Here is a 27,043-nt window from a genome sequence, read left to right on the forward strand (position 1 = left end):
TGAATGATGTCTGTATTGCACTAGAATAACTGAATTATAAAGGTACTATTTGCACTGTCAGGTACACAAAGGTAAATGTTAGACACTTAATTCCTTATAAGCTTATTAAAGAACCTTCTATTACTAGTTTTTAGTGCCAGATAGTTGAATATGGAGAAGACTTTATAAAAAATTAAATGTATTATCTAATAAATTACTCATTTGCCAGCAACTTAAATGAATTAAATAAAGACCTGCAAAACTGTGTCTACCAAAGGATAAAAATATATTTTTATCTTCACAAAGAGCTGTGGCACATTTAAAATACACCTGGCTTGGGCCTTCCTGGTGGCGCAGTGGTTAAGAATCTGCCTGTCAATGCAGGGGACACGGATTCAAGCCCTGGTCCGGGAAGATCCCACATGCCACGGAGCAACTAAGCCCCTGCACCACAACTACTGAGCCTGCGCTCTAGAGCCTGTGAGCCACAACTACTGAAGCCTGTGCACCGACAGCCTGTGCTCCACAACGAGAAGTCACCGCAATGAGAAGCCCATGCACTGCAACGAAGAGTAGCTCCTGCTCGCCGCAGCTAGAGAAAGCCCGTGCACAGCAATGAAGACCCAACGCAGCCAAAAATAAATAAATAAAATGTATAAAAAAATAAAAACACCTGGTTTAATTTCAGTACACTACTTGGTAGTTAAGAAATATTGATTATGTATTTTTGAAAACTAAGACACATGAGAATGCAGTAGGTTAGCTGTATATATTGTCTCAGGGAAGAGATCAATAGAGGACTTTTATAAAATATTCATTAAAGTTGGCAAAGTGTATCTAGGAGAGATGGGTAGGGGGAAGGTGGCTTTCTTCCTTGGCATCAAGTCTGTTCAGGTATATATGAATATGTAATAAATATCACACAAAACATATACTTGATATCCTCCCATGAAGTTTATAGCAAAAATTGGACTGAAATTTTGTATCTAAGACTTGAATTTGAGGTGGTATCATTAAGCGTTTCAAAACAAATAGAAGTCACCCAACCTGGAAGAAATGGACATATTCTTAGAAAAGCACAACCTTCCAAGACTGAACCAGGAAGAAATAGAAAATATAAACAGACCAATCACAACACTGAAATTGAAACTGATTAAAAATCTTCCAACAAACAAAAGCCCAGGACCAGATGGCTTCACAGGTGAATTCTATCAAACATTTCAAGAAGAGCTGACACTCATGCTTCTCAAACTCTTCGAAAAATTGCAGAGGAAAGGAACACTCCCAAACTCGTTCTATGAGGCCACCATCACCCTGATACCAAAACCAGACAAAGGTGTCACAAAAAAAACTACAGGCCAATATCACTGATGAACATAGATGCAAAAATCCTCAACAAAATACTAGCAATCAGAATCCAACAGCACATTAAAAGGATCATACAACATAATCAAGTGGGGTTTATCCCAGGAACGCAAGGATTCTTCAATATAGGCAAATCAATCAATGTGATACACCATATTAACAAATTGAGGGAGAAAAACCATATGATCATCTCAATAGACGCAGAAAAGGCTTTTGACAAAATTCAACACCCATTTATGATAAAAACCCTCCAGAAAGTAGGCACAGATGGAACTTAACATAATAAAGCCCATATATGACAAACTCAGAGCCATCATCGTTCTCAACGGTGAAAAACTGAAACCATTTCCACTAAGATCAGGAACAAGACAAGGTTGCCCACCCTCACCACTATTATTCAACATAGTTTTGGAAGTTTTAGCAATCAGAGAAGAAAAATAAATAAAAGGAATCCAAATTGGAAAAGAAGTAAAACTGTCACTGTTTGCAGATGACATGATACTATACACAGAGGATCCTAAAGATGCTACCAGAAAACTACTAGAGCTAATCAATGAATTTGGTAAAGTAGCAGGATACAAAATCAATGCACAGAAATCTCTTGCATTCCTACACACACAGATGATGAGATATCTGAAAGAGAAATTAAGGAGACCCTCCCATTTGCCATTGCAACAAAAAGAATAAAATACCTAGGAATAAACCTACCTAAGGAGACAAAAGACCTGTATGCAGAAAACTATAAGACCCTGATGAAAGAAATTAATGATACAAACAGATGGAGAGATATACCATGTTCTTGGATTGGAAGAATCAACATTGTGAAAATGACCATACTACCCAAAGCAATCTACAGATTCAGTGCAATCCCTATCAAACTACCAATGGCATTTTTCACAGAACTAGAACAAAAAATTTCACAATTTGTATGGAAGCACAAAAGACCCCAAATAGCCAAAGCGATCTTAAGAAAAATGGAGCTGGAGGAATCAGGCTCCCTGACTTCTGACTATACTACAAAGCTACAGTAATCAAGACAGTATGGTACTGGCACAAAAAACACAAATATAGATCAATGGAACAGGATAGAAAACCCAGAGATAAACCCATGCACATATGGTTACCTTATCTTTGATAAAGGAAGCAAGAATATACAATGGAGAAAAGGCAGCCTCTTCAGTAAGTGGTGCTGGGAAAACTGGGCAGCCACATGTAAAAGAATGAAATTAGAACACTTCCTAACACCATACACAAAAATAAACTCCAAATGGATTAAAGACCTAAATGTAAGGCCAGACACTATCAAACTCTTAGAGGAAAACATAGGCAGAACACTCTATGACATAAGTCACAGCAAGATCCTTTTTGAACCACCTCCTAGAGTAATGGTAATAAAAACAAAAATAAACAAATGGGACCTAATGAAACTTAAAAGCTTTTGCACAGCAAAGGAAACCATAAACAAGATGAAAAGACAACCCTCAGAATGGGAGAAAATATTTGCAAATGAAGCAACTGACAAAGGATTAATCTCCAAGATATACAAGCACCTCATGCAGTTCAATATCAAAAAAACAAAGAACCCAATCCAAAAATGGGCAGAAGATCTAAATAGACATTTCTCCAAAGAATATATACAGATTGCCAACAAACACATGAAAGGATGCTCAACATCACTGATCATTAGAGAAATGCAAATCAAAACTACAATGAGGTATCACCTCAGAATGGCCATTATCAAATCTACAAACAATAAATGCTGGAGAGGGTATGGAGAAAAGGGAACCCTCTTGCACTGTTGGTGGGAATGTAAATTGATACAGTCACTATGGGGAACAGTATGGAGGTTCCTTAAAAAAACTACAAATAGAATTACCATATGATCCAGCAATCCCACTTCTGGGCATATACCCTGAGAAAATCATAATTCAAAAAGAGACATGTACCACAATGTTCATTGCAGCACTATTTACAATAGCCAGGACATGGAAGCAACCTAAGTGTCCATCGACAGATGAATGGATAAAGAAGACGTGGCCTATATATACAATGGAATATTACTCAGCCATAAAAGGAAAGGAAATTGAGTTATTTGTAGTGAGGTGGATGGACCTAGAGTCTGTCATACAGTGTGAAGTAAGCCAAAAAGAGGAAAACAAATACCGTATGCTAATGCATATATATGGAACGTAAAAAAAAAAGTTCTGAAGAACCTAGGGGCAGGACAGGAGACATAGACATAGAGACTGGACTTGAGGACACGGGGAGGGGGAAGGGTAAGCTGGGACAAAGTGAGAGAGTGGCACTGAGAATATATACACTACCAAATGCAAAATAGATAGCTAGTGGGAAGCAGCCGCATAGCACAGGGAGATCAGCTCGGTGCTTTGTGACCACCTAGAGGGGTGGGATAGGGAGGGTGACGCAAGAGGGAGGGGATATGGGATTATACGTATATATACGTATAGCTGATTCACTTTGTTACACAGCAGAAATTTACACAACAGTGTAAAGCAATTATAATCCGATAAAGATGTTTAAAAAAAACCCCAAAAAACAGAAGTCATCAAATTCACAATTAAAATTAGAATATGTAAATTATGACCTCCATACTTTATAATGAAATTGCTTATTCATAAAATAATATGCTTAAATTCATTGCAGTTTTGTATATAATAACCAAAGCAGCTGGGAATAAATTAATATTTTCCCAGAGAACGTCTGTGTTTCTACTGTATATTTCATTAATGTTATAGGGGGAATCTGATTCCCAAGATGGAATAAAAAAAAAGTTAGAGTACATCAAGCTTTTCTACCTCGTGTAATCATATGCCCTTTGTTGAGCAACCACTTGCATGCATGGTATCATACCTGTTCACACAGATATGCTGTGGAAGAAAAATACCCAAGGTTTTACATTTAGATTTAGTCTTTTACTGCTGTTCAGGCTTATTGTAGAGACTTCTGAAATTGGGATCCCCAAAGACTTGACTCACCTACTTCTTCCCCTAACTCCTTCCACTCCCATTTTGCAGTGGAAAGAAAAAGAATTTGCTGCTACCATGATGAAGTGTCCCTGGACTAGCAAACTAAGTGTATGACAGGTTTATACCCTGCTTCAATAGCGGTGCAGATCATTCCTATTTGAACTACAGGCACAAATGGCTTAAAGTCAGGAAACCTTTTGTATAAAGGGCCAGAGTAAACACTACAGACTTTGAGCTACATATGGTCTCTGTCAACAGCCCCTGCCAGCCTTTAGAAATGTAAACATTATTAGCTTTTAGGCTGTATAAAAGCAGGCCATAGGTTGAATTTGTCTAACAGGCCATAGTCTTGTTGAAACAAGTTGTAGGCCCAAGACGGAGCCACTCCTGCCTGGGTGCGGCCTCAGCAAACCAAAATTTAAATAACCTTCATGTCCCTGTAAATGCTCCGCTTGACCAGAAACACAGTATATCCAGTTGGCCAAACACCAAGCCAACTTTGGGCTCTCTACTCACCTCTCTGTTCCTTATTCTTCATCCTCCCGCCTTCAGCCCCACTGTGCAGTTCTTTGAGCCCTTGCAAATGGCGAGTGCCTGCTTCATCAAGTGTCAGTTTGTTTGGACTCTGCCTAAATTGTCCTCTTTGATCATCTTTAACAGCCTCTGGTGATGAAGATGGAATCCAAAGCTGACTGCTTATGGCCTGTGGGACAAGATGCACAGGCGAACGACCCACTGAACCCTTCGCATTCATTGTTTTCTCATCAAAACCGAGGGCAAGCCACTTTTGGATTTGAGCCTCTGATCCCCCGCACACAGCTCTGATCCAAACCAACTTTATGTGAGGAAAAGCAAAGTGTATTCACACATACACACACACACACACACACACACACATATATTTCCCAGGAAAGTTCCAGGACAGCTATAATAGGAGCCTACAATGGGTGGCAGCAGTTAGGGGATGCATAAAGATAAGTCCACAGCATAAAGCACGGGGAGACTTGGAAAACTAAAACAAGAAATTAGTACTATTTGAGCTAATGGCACAACAAAATCTAAGTAGCACAAGTCATACTATTAAAGTCATTAGGGTGACTGCCACTTTCATAAAGAAATCTTCTCGGGCTTCCCTGGTGGCGCAGTGGTTGAGAGTCCGCCTGCCGATGCAGGGGACACGGGTTCGTGCCCCGGTCCGGGAAGATCCCACATGCCGCGGAGCGGCTGGGCCCGTGAGCCATGGCCGCTGAGCCTGCGCGTCCGGAGCCCGTGCTCCGCAACGGTAGAGGCCACAGCAGTGAGAGGCCCGCGTACCGCAAAAAAAAAAAAAAAAAAGAAATCTTATCATTTAAGGATTAAATAGATCAATTGCTAATGCGAATCTTGAAGCCAAAGCTGCAAAATTGGTGGGCATGGATCAAACACTTAAAAGATGTTAAAGCACTCGCCACCTAAATCTAAGGCTCCTGTGCTAAGTTGGTCATGCAACGGGTTACACTGACACTGCGCCACCTGACCACCTCAAGAAAAATTCTGTGCAACAAGGTACACTGTAAAATACCACAAAATCCCCAACCTAGCAGTACACCTCTCTTAGGTATTAATTTGGTTCTCAAACATCCAATGCTTACCTAAGAATCGGGATCCTCGAGTTTCAAAGAATTGAGCACTCCACCTTCCGGCACACCTGCTCATTTTGTCTAATAATTGTGGTCCTGGAAGCTGTAGACATCTACAAAAATGGCAAGTCTCACTAAGACAACCTAGCATTACAATGGCTATCATGGGGAACATTCCAATTAGACATATTGTTTAAGAACCACACTTGAAAGTAAGTGTTTCCAAATCAACCAGAATGGGACACCTATTTTAACTGGTATGCATTAGATTCCAAAAGGCTTCAAAATTCCAAATCAACTTCATTGAAAGATTCAACGCAAAAGGCTAATTTTTCATTAAAGAACGAAACAAGACAATAAGACCAACGTGACTCCTAAAACTCCCCTCTATTTTCCTTTACCCAAGTATTCACTGTCTACTAATCCTCTTACCTGAATTGCCTTTCCATTCTGAAGAGACAAGACCAAAAACAAAAATTCAAGTTGGTTTTCAAATTGCAGCAGCTCCAAGGCCAGAAACCTAAGATAATAATACCCACCCCCTCCCCTGAACTTGAATACCCCCGTATCTACTCTCAAAGGAGGGCCCTCATGTGGGTCCCTCCCAGGGTTGATGGGACTCTGAAGGATTCTGATAAACTTCTATCAGTTATTCCCTGAAACAGCCAAGTGGAAACTAAAATTAAAACTCACGGAAAACCTTGTCAAATTCTGGTAGATACCAGAACTTACACTCTTCACTATAAACTCCACTCTGCGGGGTCTGCAGAATGGGGTTCTGGGGAAACTGGCAGAAGCCACAGCCAGAGGTGAGAATTCCTACCAATGTCACCTCTTCCTGAACCCTGTAGTTGCTGGTCAAGAGAGAAATTTCACGTCCTTCCTTTTCCAAATTCAGACCCTTGGGAATCTGATTTTGGGAACTCACTGGTTATTGATCCTTTCTGTCCCAGGGATAGCTGTTGCCTTCTGGTGTCCTGAGAGCTCGGCTTTCTGCCTGCTGGCACATGCAGGTTGTTGGCTCTTATGTATGGAGGCAGCTCAGCCATCAGGCCCCAGAATATGGTTGGACAGAAATGTGGGTTGTATCCCGTTTGCAGCCTACCAACTGTTGCCAGCTCTCAGAGGAACTGTCCAAGTACTTCATTCTTTTGGCTATCTTTGGGAGTGGCTCTAGATCTTGGGAGTATATTTTGGTGGTGTTCAGTACTGCCAGGAATAGTTACTGTTTGTCCAGTTTGAAACTTGATAGGGTATTTGAAAGAATTTTTTTTTTTTAAAGTAACTTTATGGTCAGAAGTTGGCTGAACTAGAAGCTGATATTCAGAGCCAGACAGAAACTTTTTAGGCTTTCTCCCCTCCCCCACCCCCAAGCTAAAAATAAAACTATGTACCCAGAGGGGAGAAAAAAATATTCCAGACAACTCTAAATCTAGAACATAGGAATCTTTTAATTTTTATCTTAGTTGAAGATCTTCTCCCTGATACAAAGAAGCAAACTGAAGATAAAGTAGATGGTCAAGAGGATGATCAAAAGGTGGTACTAGGCACATTCTAGGCCCAAGACAAAGCCACTCCTGCTGGGGGTGCCACCTAGGCAAACCAAAACTTAATAACTTTCATGTCCAATAAATGCTCTGCTTGACCAGAAACACTGTATATCCAGTCAGCCAATCACCAAATACCAAGCAAACTCTGGTCTCTGTACTTACTTCCTTGTTCTTTATTCTTTACCTCATAAAAGCTTCCTGCCTTCCACCCCGTTTTGCTGTTCTCTGAACCCCTGCAAATGGAGACTGCCCTCTTCATGAAATGTTAAATGAAGTTTGTTTGGATTACCTAAATTGTCATCTTTAATCATTTTAAATAGTTTGCAGACCTGTCTTAGTCTAGTTATTAGAAAGTCTTAGGCTAAAATATTTTTGATGCAAAGATGTCTAGGCTACACATGTAGGGTTAGCTAAACAACCCATGACAAACTGTAATTCAAAACACCAAAGCTGACGTTAGCAGCAATGTATAATTAAAACCAAAGGATAGCAGTGATTGAAAACCACAGTCAACCACTGATAAAACTGATGCTTAAGCACCTTCCCAAGGATTTTAGGAACTTTCAATACCTGTGGAGGTATCCAGGCTTAAGATACTTCACAATGTTGTCTAGTACTGTCTAGTACCCAGGCTTCCTAGAAGACATTACATAAGTCTATAGCAAATTTTATCAACATAATTTAATTCAAACACTCAATTTCAGAAATCCTTTATAAACTCATATATATTGCTTACCTTAATAGTATCAGGCACTAGTAGAAATGGAAGTCAACAAATTTTAGGTCATTGACTTGTAAGAACTTTTTTGGATTGGTTTCACAGCCCACTAAAAGACAATACTGGTTGACATAAAACCCAGCAATCCCACTACTGGGCATATACCCTGAGAAAACCATAATTCAAAAAGAGTCATGTACCGCAATGTTCATTGCAGCACTATTTACAATAGCCAGGACATGGAAGCAACCTAAGCGTCCATCAACAGATGAATGGATAAAGAAGATGTGGCATATACATACAATGGAACATTACTCAGACATTAAAAAGAAACGAAATTGAGTTATTTGTAGTGAGGTGGATGGACCTAGAGTCTGTCATACAGAGTGAAGTCAGGCAGAAAAAGAAAAACAAATACCGTATGCTAACACATATATATGGAATCTTCAAAAAAAAATGGTTCTGATGAACCTAAGGGCAGGACAGAAATAAAGACACAGATGTAGAGAATGGACTTGAGGACAGGGAGAGGGGGAAGGGTAAGCTGGGACGAAGTGAGAGAGCAGCATTGACATACATACACCACCAAATGTAAAATAGATAGCTAGTGGGAAGCAGCTGCATAGCACAGGGAGATCAGCTGGGTGCTTTGCAACCACCTAGAGGGGTGGGATATGGAGGGTGGGAGGGAGACGCAAGAGGGAGGAGATATGGAGATATATGTATAGCTGATTCACTTTGTTATACAGCAGAATCTAACACAACATTGTAAAGCAATTATACTCCAATAAAGTTGTTAAAAAAAAGACAGTACTGGTTGAGGTATTAAAAACAGTAATAACTGGAATCTCTATAAAGCATATTTTGCTTTCTGCAATAGGACAGAGGTGGAATTTGTCTGAATCCATAGTTTTATGTATAGAAGGAAATTTGATTTCTGTAAGTCTCTTCAGAGCACAGTCTATAGTGGCAAAAAGAAAAAAATATCCTCCTGTAAGATGAACGTCAAAACCTTTATTCTGGACTTTTTGTATTTTGGGCTTTTCTAACATACACCCTCATCAGTAAATGCCTTAAACAATCAGATTAGAGAACCAGCATCATTGCCAAAGCATGGAACCTGGTGGCTCACTGAGCTTGTCTCTCCTATTAAGAATGCCCTGATTTTCTTTGGGAAAATATCACTTCTCAAATAAGTACCTTCCCCTTCCAAGGCTGAGACATTTGTTTAACCCTGGTTGATCCTTATATTCCATCCCCTCCCCTCAGTGAGAACTAGACTTCAGCCACTGTTTTCTGACTGAATTTTCTGGCTCACTTGTCTTGGATTAAAGGCAGTAGAGGACATGGGTAAAGAATTCACATTCACAAGTATGCTCATATATGGCAGACGATATTAAAATAGCCTTTCTTCCACACCACACTTGAAAATGTGGGAAAGATAGAATTTTGCTAAATGTTTAACTTCTAAGGAAGGATTTTTTTTCTAGGACTCAAATTAGGACTATTTTTCTAGTTAAAAACACATTTAAGAATCAAAGAGAAGGCTTTTCCCACCCCCATCAATGTAACATCTAGAAAATATTCAAAACCAAGTTTTAAAAATACTTGTAATATCTGAGAATCAGAACTTTCCAAACTTTATAGGTGAAATTAACATAGGCAAACTTTCAAAGTGACTTGTAAATTCCCCACTTTTTGTGTCCCCCCCCAACCCCCCCAAGCCCCGCCTCTTCCAATAGGTTTCAGACAAGTAGAATTTTTCATGGCATCTTTCGTTCTCCTTTCAGGGGGGTGGGACTCCTCGATTGACTATTATCTATCACCCTCTTCCTTCCTGTTTGCTAAATTAACTTTCTGCTTAGTTAAAGCTGGTGAAATCCATGTGTTAGAGTTTTTAAAAAAAGTTTTCCTATTATTTTATGGACTAGTAGATCATCCCTATATGTATTGATTTTATAGAGGAACATACAAAGGCAGTTAATGGAGACCCAAACTAGTTAATATTCTACTGCATGACATACAGTAATTTTTCCATTAAAAATACCTTGTTGTGGTAAAATATTCACAGTAAAAATTCATCAAAGCTGATTTTTATTAAAATCAAAGCACCAGTTGACTCCCGCAAATTAACAACAACGAAGACTACGGTCTCAGATATCCTTCACAATAAGTGAAACCTTCATGGGCAGAGAAATCTGTGATCTGATTGGCTAGCATTATTCTCACTAAAGAGCATGAGCCACCAACCTGTGAATTTTAGTAAATTCACACCAAAGATGAAGGGGTGATATAAATAAAAAGACATGAACTCTTAACTTACATGAGGTTATATAATACTTCAAAAAATATGTATATGCATGGTTATTTTAAATGAGGGCCTCTATTTCAATAATTAGATGGTTGAACTCATGGTTATGTCCATAATTTTAATGGTCAATCAGATCACTCAATTTCTCTCATTCATAACAGATACAGATAAACAGAAAATAAATATACCTTCTATTTAAACCTAAAAACCTTTTGCTTCAGTGCAGCAACCTACTGTTGGGATTCACGTTCACTTGTAGATCAGGCCTGAACGAAAGGGGGGGTTCCTCCTTTCATTGTCTAGTCTCTCCACGGAACCCCAATTTAAAAGTTTAAACACTGTAACAGAATAGAAAATTGAAACACAAATTCATAAATGGAGCAATCGGCTATATACTCACCCTTTTGACTGTGGAGTGAATCTTTTTTGAAAGCATCCCTAAGTTGTATTACATCTACACTACTGTGTAGTAGTAAAATGTGGAGCCTATTCTTTAGCTTGGAAAAGAAAGTAAAGCTACCAAGGGAAGAGGACATCTTCCTCTCAGGACCTTCCAATTTCCTACACTTCCACTCAGAAAAGATAAGCAGGGCCTGTTAATTTAAAGGACAAAATAACTGCATTGCCAGGTGCTGAAGTACAATAGTATTTTGAATTTAATATGGTATACATTATCCATTTATACTTCTACCAAAGCCATGTAAGTCACTAACTGTGTACTGGGTTTCCTTTTTGCTGGAAAGATCAGATGCTTGGCACCTGGGAAAGCTTTCGATGAGTTTCCCAGGATTGAGTATATTCTAGCTGCCACATGGCCTGCTCATCATGTGATCCCATTCAGCATTGGGGGGTCTTGCAGATATGACATAAGGCTACTGGTTCTAAATCCAGAGGGTAATCTCCTGGAGTGTTTGATCAGAGGTAAACACTGGAGTATTTTAAGTTTAGGTCAAGGTTGCTTGAGTTGCACTGACCTTTTGAAAGGAATGCTTTCCAAATGGGCATGAGGTTTACTTAGGCTCATCTTATAGCTTACTACTATTATAATTTAAGGACTACTTTGCTGGGATCCACCTGGACACACCTGTTAATAAGGTCGTAGGACTTTAATTTTCAGATCATTAAGAAAATGTTATTTGGAGAAATACTTTTAGTATATATTATGTATGATTACAGGAAAGATGGTTTTCAAGTGCCTTTCATTCTGCAAAAAAATGATAAAGGTGAAAGAAAAATATTGTTTGAAAAGATTAATATGGCACTGAATAATAACAGTGAAAGTTTTGGGTATATTAGTAGAAATTCTGGCTCAGATGCATTTACAAAATTATAATTTTTCTCTCTTAAGTGCTACTTCCCTTTGTGATCATCCTCAAAATTTACCTGTGGTGCCCTGCTTTAACTCAGGAGACAAGTATCGAAGAAAAAACTATCATAAGAATAGTATTCTAAAATAAAAACAATAAACTTATTAGGAAAAGCTCCACGGCTGCTGTGCTAAAAATGCTGGAGCAGAAGAAGACAATTGGTGGTATATGCACTATTATCAAAATTTGTTCAAGTCTTTGGAGAATAAATGTCAAACACATATTCAAAACAATACAACAACAACTACCACCACCCTAAAACACATATTTGGAAAAGTGATTAAGACTTTTTAACCTTCAGTACATAACTGACATATTATGGACTAAACCTAAGTGTACACAGAAAAGATGCTCTTGCCAGTAAGTTCTTTTCTCATTTTATCTTTAGCAGTATCTGAAAACCCAATGACTTAGCCACAGGATATTTTCAAACTGTCCATTTTAAGAACTAATGCCATGTGGATACAAGCAAATCCTCTAGGTTTAATTCATGGGAGATGACACTATCCAAAGGATAAAATTCTTTCGAGTCAGCTATATTTTCATTCTATCAGCCTAGAGAGGAAAATTTCCTCAGCCAATTAATGTTTTATAAATAAAGGTTTACTTTGGCAAACTAAAAAAGTTCACATATAAATATACTGTCAAATGTTAGATTAGCAAATGGCACAATAATTTTCTTCTATCTTAACCTAGTTTCCTTCTTTGATACTGAACAACAAGTAAAAGGAATAAATGAAAGTCAGTAAACTAGCTAGGTCTGACCCATTAAGAATATGCTTGCCCTCAGAAGGTAGGTCTTTTGTATCTCTATCAGGAGAATGAACATGAAGTCCAGAATTAAGTCAGATGAAAGATTCAGTTTGAGGTTCTGACTCTGAAGAATGGGAAATAGATGCTTCAGAAAAAAATGTAAATTTCACTCTAATTTCCTCCAGTTGCCTGCTCCCAAATTCCACAACACACTTCATTCCAATTTATGAAGACAGATGAAAACCACAAAAACTGGTCCCTTTCAGGGGAATTTATGTTTAATGCCCAATAGGGTATAAGTTGAAGAATCCTTACATCAAATACGGCACACACTGCTGTATTGCGTATTCTGGACAGCTCCACTAAAAGCCATACTGAAAACAATGAGTCTTGTTATAAAAGGATCACCTGCACAGTTAAAAAGCAAACAACAAACCACACACAGACACACAGCAAAACCAAACGAGTACACTTACTTCCTCAGTGGAAGAAGGTAGGTTTAGAAATGTACGAAAAATGGGCTTGAAAACCTGCTATACCAAACACACCTCTATAGACAGGAAAAAAACAAAAATCAAACATCTGTTTTCCTTTTTCTTTAATACAATTGCCATCTTACATGATATACTATTAGGTGCCTTCTTAATAGCATCTAATCTACTTTTTCGTTGCACCAGTGGGCATCCTAGGATAGAACTCTTATTACCACTCATATTCATTGGAGTACTGCTCTTACGTACAGTACACCTAACTCATGGTTGGTCCATAGTTAATGAGTAGTGGTATTTTCTAAAAATGGATTAACGCACACATCCAAACCACATTAAATTTTCAACTTAGAGTTCAAACAAAGTCTATTTCCTTTCTATAGTTGCTATCACTCCAGACTGCAGTTTGAAATCCAATAAGTGGGGAGAATGTCTTTTTATTTTGTTGTTGATGCTTCTTTCTTTCTTCCTTTCTCCTTCCTTCCTCCCTCTTTTTCTTTCTTAATAAGGTTAAAAGAAATGGGTTATTAAGGAAATCAGAGTCTAGTAAACATTGAAAACTTAAAGTGGTCACAAGCTCTTCTTGGTAATGATGTTAAATTACTGACAAAAATGTTTTTTGAAAACAAAAAAAAAATCTAAAAACCAGCACACGCCAGTGGTGTTGCTTATTTAAGCAACTGGCGTTCCTCTATGCTTTTGAGGCGTTTCTTCCGGGGCTGTACAAAGTCATCATCTGAGTCATCACTAAATTTATTATCTTCTGATTCATTCCTGAATTCTACTTTAGGAAACCGTTTTTCTGGATAAAGGTTCTTCAGAAGTTCTTCAAAATAGCTTTCAAGTTTTATACCAGCATTGGCTACTTCTGAATCAGGCTGTTGAATAAAAATAAGAATTAAAAAAAAATTTTAGATAGTCAATAAAGTCGTGGATTTCTCACATTTTTGTTCCCTTCTAACTGAAGATTATGAATATCAGTGGATTGTTTTGGAGAAAATGTTTATGTATAGCTTTGATATAAAGTAAACAAAAGTCTGGGGCTAGACAAAATCTAGAGAAGATCAGATAAGAAGTAAATAAAAGGCTTTGACTCATCTGGATTACCAAAGAGATATCACAGAGATGCCATAATCAGAGAATCATCTAACAGGTATTTTTAGAACAAATTAAATGAAACGTGGAACTCTGGAATGAGTAGCCAATACAAAGGACAAACTATCAACAAAAGGCTATAAGTCTGATAGATGTTTAGATAAACTAACAGATGATAAAGTTTTTGAGAAAATTCTTAATTAAGAACTATCTAAACCACATTCTTAATGTTTTAATATCAACATCACAAAGACTGAACTCTGGTGAAGTGCCATATTTCAAGAAATAAAGGTGCTTCTGGGTTAAAATGTAAAGATAAAAATATTTTCTAAATTGTTTTCAAGTTGTCACCATATAATAAATCTTTGAATATACAGGTGGATAAAGTCTTCCTAACTACCTCTTTCATTCCCTGACAGACTTGAACTTTTGGTTATTTATGCTACCACAGATAGATATCTTGATCTCCTCGTTTGTCGGTAAGGTGTTTGGTTTAACATTACTTTCACATTGCTATTATTTTTTTTTCTTCTCACCTCATTGAATTCAGCACAGTTTTGAAAGATCAATCTAAAATCAGCTACAAAATCTTCAGGCTTTGTATACATGGAATAATCTTCTTGTAGTCTTTTCTTGATGGTTGACAAGTCCATTGGATTTTTAATTATTTTGTAATAATCTGGCACCTTTCAAAAGATATGAGATGCTATAATAAATAAATTCTACCTGGTCCTATATAAATCCTATAAGAAGTAGTATAAAATTCAGATTGTTCTCATTGCTTTTCTCTCTTCTATTTTGTCATTGATAAGGAAATTTATTCAGCAAAATTTACAAGTGCCTGAATGCTTCCACACATTGGTAAATGTTTAGTGTCACTTTTATCAAAAATCTTCACCAGTTATTTTTAATGAAAAAAACTTACCACATTTTCCCTCTTACTATTCTCCTTCATTATTAAACAAAAAGCAATCACTAGAAAAAGTATTACTTCTAGTAAGATTTGACATGCTTTTGCTGCATGTGTTATAGCAAGTGGGCTTTGAATCTGGGTTTGAACCCCAGCTCTGCTACTCACTAGCATTCTCCTGGATAAGTTACTGGGTTCAGTCATTTCACTGAACCTGTTTCTTCATATTTCAAATAGAAATAATTCTACCAATCTCATAGGATTTTGTGAAGACTAAATGAGATGATATATATTAAGAAAAAGTGGGCTATTTTGCTGCTGCTATTAATGCCAAATGTAACTATAAGCCAACATCATAAAAAGTGCCAAATTCTAGGGTAATTTTTAAATGAATAAAGTTTTTACTGGCTCTTTTGGGTACAAAGGACCCTTCCCCCTAAGAACTATTTACAGTGGATCCTTGAACTGTGCAGGTACACTTATACACGAATTTTCTTCACTGAATTCATACTATATTACTACAGGATCTGTGGTTGGTTGAAGTTGCAGATACAGAGGGCTGACTGTAAAGTTATATGCAGACTTTCAACTGTGCAGAGAGTCGGTGCCCCTAACCTCTGCCTTGTTCTAAGAGTCAACTGTATTCCTTTTTCCTATCTCAACTTCTCAAAACTTGTTTTCAGGACAGAAGTTCACTGTTTATCAGCTCAATATATTTGCTAAGCTTGTTTTCTTTTCTAATGTTGCATTAAATTTTCTAAATTTATTGAACTGTTCAACAAATCTATTAGCTTTTTAAAGGAATTTCAGACCTCAGAGAAGAACACATTTTGAGTAGCAGGCCATTTCCAGCACTCTAAAATTATGTACTGAAGTCACATCAAATTTTAAATATGAAGTTTTTTGAAGTCAATGGTAAACACACACAAACACACACCTCTTCCTCTACTGTTAAAGTCTACTTATTACTTGAAGTTTGGACCTATAAATCAAAATGTGCACAGAGATTTGGAGAGGTCTTTATCTCAAATGGCAAGTTTTTTTCCCAACAGCTTTAGGATATATACCTAAAACTCCTGAGAGAGAAAAAATTGATAGAAATCATCCCAGGGAATAGTAGGTAAAATACATGAGATGAGAAGAAAGAATATATGAGAAAAGAAGTTTTGGGCCAGTTTGTTAACCTTAAAATGTGCTTAAGATTAAAGCATGCAGTATGTATTAATGAGCTTTAAGATTTGGATTAATGTAAGAAACTTACTATTGAAAAATGGTACAGAAACTACATTGTCATAAATCGAGTTTCAGAAAAATCATCCCACTGTACAAAAAAAGCACAAAATAACATCCATACTTACAGTTAGAGGAACTGGGTCTTGAAAAGCCAGGCTCATTTCATGGCAGTAAAGAAATAAAAGTAGGCGTTCACACTTCTAAGCAATAAATAAATAAAATGAAAATATAATGAAATAATGAAGTCACGGCTAATTTTTAGCAACAACGTTACAGGTCTCAAAGTATCAGAATAAAAGTTAAAACCAGATGAATACAAGAAAAATACTGATACTTGGAGCTTTGCTGTCCATTTCAATCACTTACTACAGTGTACTGTTTGACATTTTGGGGTGTATGTCATATGTGAGAGCAGTCGTTATAATTACAGGAACAAAAGCAGTATCACTAGAAACCTATCTGAAGTTCTTTAAAAATATATTCCCACTTCTCTCTCCAATTTGTGTACTGAATTATTAATAGTACACAAATTAATAGAAGAACATCCATATGTTGAGATCCAGAGGTAGAGCCCCTGACATGGGGTGTTGGGTCCTAAGGACCCCTCTCTGAATGCAGATGGTTCCATCATGTACTCTGCTACTTCTCTGCTTACAAGTTTACCCCAATAAACACTGTGTAGCAGTGGCAGTGCATGTTTCAGCTCTCTCTTGCACGACAACTTTCATACTGACTGTTCTACTTAATAATTTAGCAAAGGAGCTTCTTTAGTGATAAAGGAGTGTTGACTTAGTAGCTTTAAATGTTAATTACAGTTAAATATATTAGCTAGCTTTGAGGTATAAATCTAGTGCCATTTGGTGAAAGGATGTAATTATTTCCAGGAAGAGTAAACAGAAAAACCCATCTCTTTGGTGCCAATTCTTAACAAATTCTGAGGAAGAAAACATATCTGAATCAAACCCGAAACTGACTAAAGGTAGACTAAATTTAAAAGTCTAAATCTGTCATTATTTAAGACTGTTATTTTTTTGTGGAAAAAGAGTACTAAAGAAAAAAGCAGTATAAAATTGGACTGAATATACACTTCTTTGATGAAGACACATCTGCATCATAGTAATGCATCTAACCAAAACAACTGTTGAACAGTCTAGGTTGGAAACTTACCCTTTTATCTATTGGTGTTAGTTTGATAAGGCCTTCAGTTTTCTTTTTTTCTGAGTTGTGAATGGGAGCATCACAATCATATTCAACCTCTGGTTTAGATAAGTCTCGGCAGAAAGTGCAAATCCACTCTCCACTGTTGGGGAATAAAGTATCTGGCTGAGTTCCTAATGCATCATTGCTCTCTTCACCACCTCCCTTTCCCACCTCCCTCCATGCCATCTATTATGCAGAATTACTTATTTGGCATCAGTGTTAATCACTGAGGATTTAGCACACATCTGCTTTGTACGGGGCACCATGCTGAGTGAGCTTGCAAGCAGAAATAGAGTTCACAGGCCTAAGTGGTAAACGTTAGCCTAGTTAAGGAGGCATGAAATATAAACAAAATAAAAAAATAAACACACACATTAATCTATGGCTGATGTGAGGCACAATTGACCTTTCCCCCCAAATGATTTAAGAAAAAGAAGCACTCTTGGTACTGTTCTTATAACTTTAAAATTATAAATATTTATTTATTTATATTTATTTTTTTTTCGGTACATGGGCCTCTCACTGTTGTGGCCTCTCCCATTGAGGAGCACAGGCTCCGGACGCGCAGGCTCAGCGGCCATGGCTCACGGGCCCAGCCGCTCCGCAGTATGTGGGATCTTCCCGGACTGGGGCACGAACCCGTGTCCCCTGCATCGGCAGGCAGACTCTCAACCACTGCGCCACCAGGGAAGCCCTGAAATTATAAATATTTAAAAGTACAGCCTTGGAAGGGACTTCCTGGTGGTCAAGTGGTTAAGACTCCATGCTCCCAATGCAGGGGGCCTGGGTTCGATCCCTGGTCAGGGAACTAGATCCTGCATGCTGCAATTAAGAACCCGCATGCCGCAACTAAAAGATCCCTCATGCTGCAACTAAGACCCGGCACAGCCAAATAAATAAATAAATATTAAAAAAAAAAAAGTCTTGGGGACAAGGCTCACTTAAACAAACAAACAAACAAAACCTACAGCCTTTGAAGAACTAAGATATCAACCCAATGGCTCTTCTCTATGACCATGATCATCTCATAGGGTTTGAGAATTTACTCAAGGTATTTGTGAACAATACAGCTCAATGGCTGGCAAATAAGATGCACTAAGTTATGGCAGTGTTGTGCATAAGGATAACACTTTATGGTACTTCCCTTGTAATAATTTAAAGGGCCAGTTATTTTTTTTTTCTCCTCATAACAGACTAGGTTTTTGAGAGAAGCACTGGGAATGGGAGGCAGGGTATGGGAAACCCTGTGTTGAAAATTTTGGCGTATGCATTTATGCCAAGTGGACTTCTGTTTAAGTTTTTACAAAGGTTTTATGTTACAGTGATCATCAAAAGTTTATTGCTGTTATTATTTATAATGAAAGAACGTAAGGAAGGGAAGCAAGCACCGTCTTACCTTGGAAAATTTGCCAATGTGGGCACATGACAAGAGAGATGGAATACTTTGGGACACTTCTCACAGCATAGGAGTTCTCCTCCGTTCTGACAAACTGCACACCAGTCCTCATTGGGGTCATCCTCTTTCCTTGTCTCTCCAACGTGAAGGGGTGACTTCTGTGAGGCATCTAGCCACTCAGACTTTCCATTTGAGGAATTTTCCTGGTTAAGTCCAGGTTGATCTCCTGTGCTATCAGGGGCATCTGATCTTAACACAGACTCTTCAGATGCAGAGCTCTGACTGCTATTTAAGAGCAGGGAGGTGAGTATGCTTCTTGGATAGTTGGTCTGCAGTGGAAAGAGTTAACATATGCATATGGGTATCTTAAACTGCCATTCTTTATTAGCACTACTGCAATTCTGGACTGCAGTCTGCCCACTCATGAGCACCTGGTTATTTCAAAGGAGTCTGTGAATCTGCATGAGACCAGAATACGTTTACTGCTAACTGTCCCTAATGGTAAAGAAGACATGGACCTCTAATGAAAAATACCTTCAAAACAGAAGATCAGTAGCTGTAACAGGGTGTGGATAACACAGGGAAAATCTTTGAATCTGCTGATGGCTATAGCAGTGGGTGGGTACTGTAGAAGTCAACCATGTGAACTATAAATACATTTTACTGGAGCTGTTAATTCAAAGTATATCTAAACACAAAACAGGCCTACTACAGATTTTTTATCATTCATAAAAAGGCATACTGCTTTAATTCTTAGAAGTAATTTCACCTCTGCAAGTGCCATTAATAACTTTAAAATGAACCTAAATGTTATGTTTGAGCCTAGAATGGTGAAAATTTCAAATTAATAACAAAACCTATTATCTCCTTTAAACATTTTTAAACATTTTGAAGTAATAAATGTAGATTAGTTAAAAGCACAGGTATATAGTATCATTCCTTGGAGCCAATTATTTTCAAATTATTTAGCTTTTCTCTCTGTTATTTACCTCCATACTTCTAAACAGTATGCTTATACTATAATTTTTCAGATTTTCAAATTTAAACATATTTTCAGTTTTTTTTTTTTGCGGTACGTAGGCCTCTCACTGTTGTGGCCTCTCCTGTTGCGGAGCACAGGCTCCGGACGCGCAGGCTCAGCGGCCATGGCTCACGGGCACAGCTGCTCCGTGGCATATGGGATCCTCCCGGACCAGGGCACGAAGCCGTGTCCCCTGCATCGGCAGGCGGACTCTCAACCACTGCGCCACCAGGGAAGCCCTTCAGTTTTAAGTGTATATATTTTCCCTTCTATGGAAGATCAGATTTTTCCTTCCTGATTCTCCACACCCTCCTTATACTTACACACACCATTCATACCATCCTCTGAACATAGTTTTATTAAGCACTGTTTTCTTTTTAGTTGGGAGGCGCAGGTATAACTGTTTATAGCCAGCATCTATTCCAGCTGGTCAGTATCATTGCTGTACTGGTTAAGTATCCTGAAAAATCAATTTTTGGTCAAATGCATATTCACGTTATATCCTGATTATATCTAGTTTTTATTTAAATTTGTATTCAGGTGTTTGTTTAAATCATTATGACTATATACTGTTCATTGCATAACCACAGAATGTACTATGACTATACTTCCTTTTTGTCTAACTTTCTGTTTTTCCTGTGAGTCAATAATTACCATATTTTAAAATTTAATCCATTTGCTTATTTTTCTAGATATCTAAGTCATTCTCACAATCCCCAACAGGGTTATAAAATGTTTCTCAATACTGTCAAAGCATTTTTCTCCCACTACATACATTCCTAATGGAGTCTTCTGTCCTCCTCCTACAGGGTGTACTGGAGGAGCTGTTGTACTGGGGACTAACTACCCTTTTCTTTGCCTCTCTTCTGTGTTAGATCCCAGAAATGGGATCTTATGTCTTTCTCTTTCTGGTTTAATTCATTTTTGATGAAGCATATTCTCAAATATCTTCTCAAATGAGTGCATGGAATTAAGTTTTTGAGAATCTGCATGCATGTCTAAAAATGTTTATTTAATCTTTACACATAATTGATAATTTGCCTGGGTACAGAATCCTGGCTACAAAATATCTTTCCTCACAATTTTGTTATTTTCTCTATTGGCTTCCAGCTTTGAGAGTCTGTGTTGAGGACTTGGTGACACTATGATGTCTGATCCATTATGTAAGGTGTTTTTTTCCTCTGGAAGCTTTTAGAACCTGTTTAGAATACTGGTATTCTGAAATCGATGAGGATATGACTTGAGTCTTTTTTTCATTTAATTGTTCTGGTACTTGGTAGGCCCTTTCAATTCAGATGCTCATGCCCTTCAGTTACAGGAAGTTTCCTTGTATTATTGCTTTGGCAATTACCTTCCATGTGTTTTACTCTGTTCTCTCTTTCAAATGCCCAACCTCCTCATTTAACCTCTGACTTTTCAAACTCTTCTCCCTGTTTGCCATCCATCTTTTTGTTTTGATCAACTGAAAGATTTAAATATAATAGTTTTTATCTCCTACGAGCTATTTAAAAGTTTCTCTCATCCTATCCCTCAAGTAGGAGTAGTATTGCAATCATAATATAATTACATTTTGAGCCCTAGATTCTTCATCTGATTCTTGTTTCACTATAACAACAGGAAAATCATAATTTTCAGGTGGTCCACTGTTTTCTTGTTTTATTCGGATTGGCTCCAACATGACCACTGGGACTTTGTGTGTAGAATCAGCTCCTGCTGGTTTGCTGGAAGAGCCAGAGCTATAAGTATAAGAAAAAAAGAAAGAAAGAAAGAAAAAAAATCTAAGAAAGCTACCTTAAGTATCTTAAAACAAGGTATAATAATAGCTTTTCGGAGTAATGCTGTATCTTCACAGCAATGGTAACTATGTTACATCAGCAATAAATGATACATAACTGAAATGCATCTGCTGTATGCAAAACAGTTTCATTTATGTATAAAAAATGTGCCACATACTAACCTATCAAAATGGTTACATTACATACCTGGAAAGGTATTTAAATAAAACCTGAATTAAAACTGACTTCAATATCCTGAGGCTCTAAAATTGGGCAGCCAGATCTTAGAACTATCTTAGAATTAGAATCTTTTTTTTAGGATTTTCCTTTCGTTCTCTAGTCAGTGACAAAGAGAAGTCTAGGCTCACATTAACGATTTACTGTCACAAAGTGTGAAGATAATTAACTAGGTTCATAATTTACTGGTGTTCTGCTATTTTAAAAAATGTAGTGCAACAAAAAAGCCATTTACAGATAGCTACTCTGTTCTCATAGGATTAAAGGCAAACTTTTCCCCTTCAGAGTATGCTACTTCCATACAATTAGGAAAGTAAGAATTGGGTTCACTATCTAGGAGAAATTTGCAAGCATTATGAGTGGGTGTGTAACACATAAAATACAGTTTCAACAACTGTAAAACAGAATCAATGTTTGGTTATTAGAAATGTCAGAACACCAATTTTAGCATAAAATTATTATTTGTTTTCCCTAAGTTTTTATTTGTGCATGTTCCTATATAGTGCAGTGTGTTACACAGACTTCATTTTTGTTTTTTCCTTGCTATTATACTAAAGTCAAATGTATTTTCTTATTTTCAACAGATAAACATTTTTGTATCTTTAAAGATAAAATTGTACTCTACTAAACCCATTGATTTATTACATTAACATATAATATTTAATAATTATTAAACATTTAACTTAAAAGTTAAAAATAAGGGAAATTGCTTAAAATGTATTGAGTACCAAAGCATGCTGAACACTGGCGAGAGAAATCTAGTTACAGATTTTATAGGCTAGAGAATAAGTTAAGTCAGTTTACCTTCCTCGGCTCCCAACGCTGGAGGCACTAGGTGAACGTATTGGTGGGTGTACACTTGTCATAGTAACAGGTCCTGAGATCATACACATTCGTAAAATGAATTAATAACTGTATTTAATTCCTACTCAATGTTCTCACTTAGTACTACATTGAAACTGGAAACACATAATGAAACTATATAAAACAAGAGTAGCTGCTGAACTCCCAGCACAGTCTAAAGTCCCCCTAAACTGGCAGGGCTGTTCAACCTCAGCAGTACTGACATTTGGGGACAGATAATTCTTTGATGTGGGGGCTGTATGTGCATCGTAGGGATGTTGAGCAGCACCCTCGGCCCCTACAGTTATTAGATGCCATGGCACCTCTACATACTCAGCATCCAGGGGTGTGACAATCAGAAATGCCTGCAAACACTGTCGAATGTCCCATGTTAAAGTAACCAGGGTAGGAGCTTAGTGAGGACGCTAGCGCCAGCAAAAGCTACAGAGGACAATAAAAAGTTGGTAGGGCTGGTATAGAAGCAGTCCAAGAGAGAAAGCCCCACGGAGGCTAAGGAACAGAAGACACTGAAGCAATGTATAGAAGATACTTTGTCCCTTGCCTGACACTGAGTTAGTACTGGATAAACGTTAGTTTTAGTAATAGTGCCAAAATGGTTTCCAGAAATGTTTTGTCAAGTTATTCTCCCACCAGCTATGTATCAGAGCATTTGTCCCATCACATCCTCATCAATGAGTATTTTCACTATTTAAATCTTTGCTTATTCAATAGTTAGAAATTATGTCTTTTTGATTTTATAATGACTACTGGTGAGATGGAACCACCCATCTTTCTTCCTCTCCCTTGTTTTACTAACTAAATGTATTTCCTCTTTAGGGAATAATCTACTCATGTCCTTTTGCAATACTGTGTACTTTCCTTATTAATCTGTATGAACTTGTTACATAATTAAACAGTTTCTCTACCACATTTTGTCAACAATTCCTTTCAGTTTGTTTATGTTTTAAATAAGTACCTCCTTTAAAATTCGACAACTGCTTAATTGTGCTTGTATGACTGGTGAATGGCATAAGAAATTCTCCTCTTTCCTTATTTTGGTCTAAGTCATCTAATTTGCCAAGGTCTCCGCGAGTAGCATTAGTCAGAGTGCCTCTCTCTTGAAGGAAATAAGTAGTTGTGTCCAAAATTCTTGAACACAATTAAATAGCGAAAAAAACCACCAAAAAGAGTGATTGTCACTGATAAATTTTGATGCTAGGAAAATTCCATGCAAAAAGAGATGATACTACAGGCAAATTATCAAAAAGAGAAAGTACAATACTAATTTCCTCCTGGGAGCACTATAGTGCCCATAAGTTCTATTCAAATTGAAAATGTACAGAGGTTTAACTTTTGCTTCCCACTTCGAAAGTACATTAATTTTAAAGAGTACCCAAAACACAGACCCATTTTAATCATCCAACAGAAAAAGGGAGGAGGCATAGGGTGATTTTTTTTTAAATTATTATAAATAGAATAAAAACTGAAAAAAAAAACACTGATAAAAATTTTAAAAAGCCCACTTTACCTGTAAGGCCTGGAGATGGCACTGATGAATTCGGTGACTGGACGGTTCTGTTTGAGGGTGGTCTTGGCTGGCCATGATCTGTACTAGTATCTTTCCTCACAATATTGTCCAGCATAATAGTACTTGAGCAGTCAATCTGATGAGAAATTATTTCACGGCATTGTGACTTTGCAAGTTAAAAGCTACTTTAAATTTATAAGAAAACTTTAATAGTTTAATTATTATCAGATAATAAAACATGTAAATATCATATTTGAGAAGTTCTGATCCATACTTTCCCCATAAACAACCTTGAAAAAAAGCTTTCACACTTCTTAATATTTCACCTTAGTAAATATACTGAGTCACACTATTTCAGAAGTCATGAGCCAGGAGAAAAGAGTATTGTGTGCTACACCCTTAAAAATTAAAACAAAATTATAAAAAGAAATTCTAATAACGTTTCTTAATTTATTTAAAAATAATAAAAGGTACCAATTTAAAAAAAAAGCAAACTTGGTGAGAAGAGTAGCACAGTTTCACATTTTGCAAATTTCTTTATTGTCTGGCTTAATAACAGCCAACTGGAAACTTGTATCTTTTACTCAGTCTGCTGAGATGTGTGGTTTTGGCTGAAGAATAAGAAGAAAATCTGGTCTTACACAGAGAGGACCTTGTAGAGCCTCTAAAAAGGTTGTACGGACCCCCATGTCCTTGGCCCACACTTTGAGAACCGATGCTCTGGTATGCACTAGATTGATGAGACAAGTCTACGCATAACACATTTTCAGAACACTAACCTCACTTAAATACATTCTTAATGTTTGGTAGGAAAAAAGTGATCCCTTAGAGATTCCTGCTTTAATGCAACAGGTATACAAATAATTGACTGCTTTCCTAATTGACTGCTAAGCTAAAATATCGATAAATTTCTACTGAATAAGACTTTAATACTTTAGATGCAAATATTTTTTAAATTTTTTCATTGATGAATAGTTAAATTACAATGTTGTGTTAATTTCTGCTGTAGAGAAAAGTGATTCAGTTATTCATATATATATTGTTTTTCATATTCTTTTCCATTATGGTTTATCACAGGATACTGAATATAGTTCTCTGTGCTATGCAGAACTTTGTTGCTTATCCATTTCTATATATACCAGTTTGCATCTGCTAATCCCAAACTCCCAATCCAACCCTCACCCACCCCCCTTTAGATGCAAGTATTTTTAATGCTTAAATATACCATTTATTCCTCAAGAACGTTTTTGTGATTAAAATCCTATTTAATAGTTCCAGCCTTTCTCAATCAAGATTCTCCAAGAGAATTAAGTTCTACAGTCCGAGGGCATAGACTGTATGTAATGAATTTACTTCTCGCCTCTGCATCTAGAATGGTACTAGTTATGAACCATCCTTGGGAGGACTGAGGAAATAGTCACTCAAATCAGTTTCTTTATTCTGTGGTTCAGATGAGGAATCTCAGTTGAGAAAGCTGGTGGACAAAGGGTCATCTGTATCTGAGGACTGCAGAGGAAAATTTACTTTCTGTGGGTCCTCTTTCAGTAGGGGAAGGAGGAAGTACACAGAGTTATTTATGTTTAATATTCTTTGGGCACTACCTTGGCCAATACTTTTCAGAGAGTGCAAAAAGTACTGGAATAACTAAATTTGTTAGATCTTAATGTAAAAAAAGTTATTTACATTGTGGAATAATCCTAAAAGCTAAAATAAAATTATAGGAATGACAAAAAAAGTTTCCCTATCGATTGCCTATGCATGAAAAATACACGTACTCTACCCATTTAAAGTATAAACAATTATTTTAAAAATGAAATAACTCTGGTAAGGTTAATGATGCAACTTTTAGGAAATACTAATTGATCTCAGTAACTTGAAAAACAAACTAAATAATACAAAATTTTAGATTCCTTCACATCCTACAAGATTTCTTAAAAGTTTTTAATGTCTGTATGAGTGATTACCTTAAGCTTATAAGATGAGAAAAGGTAAAACAAGTATCAACTTATGTATAAAGATTTGTTTATTCAATGTTATATTTTCTGTCTTTGAAAAATATTTTTTAAAAAGTCATACTGACAAAGAGCTTAGAGGGTAAATGTGTTTAATTTAAATAAAAATGAAATCAGAGGTAATTTTGCACTGGTTAGTAAATGTTATCATTTCTCTTATTATTATTATGATTTTTATTTGAGGGGAGCTTTTCCTGTGCCAGGCACTGGGCTTTACTTGCATTAGTTCATTGAGTCTTTTTTTTTTTTAACATCTTTATTGGAGTGTAATTGCTTTACAGTGTGTGTTAGTTTCTGCTTTATAACAAAGTGAATCAGCTATACATATACATATATCCCCTTATCTCCTCCCTCTTGCGTCTTCCTCCCACCCTTCCTATCCCACCCCTCTAGGTGGTCACAAAGCACCAAGCTGATCTCCCTGTGCTATGCAGCTGCTTCCCTCTAGTTATCTATTTTACATTTGGTAGTGTATCTATGTCCATGCAACTCTCTCACTTCATCCCAGCTTACCCTTCCCCCTCCCCGTGTCCTCAAGTCCATTCTCTACGTCTGTGTCTTTATTCCTGTCCTGCCCTTAGGTTCTGCCCTTCAGAACTAATTTCTTTTTTTGATTCCACATTTACGTGTTAGCATACGGTATTTGTTTTTCTCTT

At 37.1% G+C, this 27,043-nt stretch overlaps 1 protein-coding gene across 3 annotated transcripts in view; it reads right to left on the minus strand.

Annotated features, from left to right (window-relative positions):
- Positions 1-10,295: 10,295 nt before the first annotated feature.
- The window catches only part of TRIM24 (tripartite motif containing 24), a 93,417-nt gene continuing 76,669 nt past the window's right edge, over positions 10,296-27,043 (minus strand). For 2 of the 3 annotated variants that reach the window (XM_060156585.1, XM_060156584.1), the window contains exons 12-19: positions 24,376-24,511; positions 22,809-22,881; positions 21,560-21,728; positions 18,972-19,300; positions 17,543-17,675; positions 16,501-16,575; positions 14,769-14,918; positions 10,296-14,015 (exon numbers count right to left, since the gene is read on the minus strand). In XM_060156585.1, coding sequence (XP_060012568.1) covers positions 13,806-14,015; positions 14,769-14,918; positions 16,501-16,575; positions 17,543-17,675; positions 18,972-19,300; positions 21,560-21,728; positions 22,809-22,881; positions 24,376-24,511 — 1,275 coding nt within the window. In that variant the 3' untranslated portion in view covers positions 10,296-13,805. The remainder of the gene's footprint in view (positions 14,016-14,768; positions 14,919-16,500; positions 16,576-17,542; positions 17,676-18,971; positions 19,301-21,559; positions 21,729-22,808; positions 22,882-24,375; positions 24,512-27,043) is intronic. The other variant, XM_060156586.1, reaches the window with a different exon arrangement.

This window comes from Lagenorhynchus albirostris, chromosome 8, assembly GCF_949774975.1.
Source record: "Lagenorhynchus albirostris chromosome 8, mLagAlb1.1, whole genome shotgun sequence".
In the NCBI taxonomy this organism is placed as follows: domain Eukaryota; kingdom Metazoa; phylum Chordata; class Mammalia; order Artiodactyla; family Delphinidae; genus Lagenorhynchus; species Lagenorhynchus albirostris.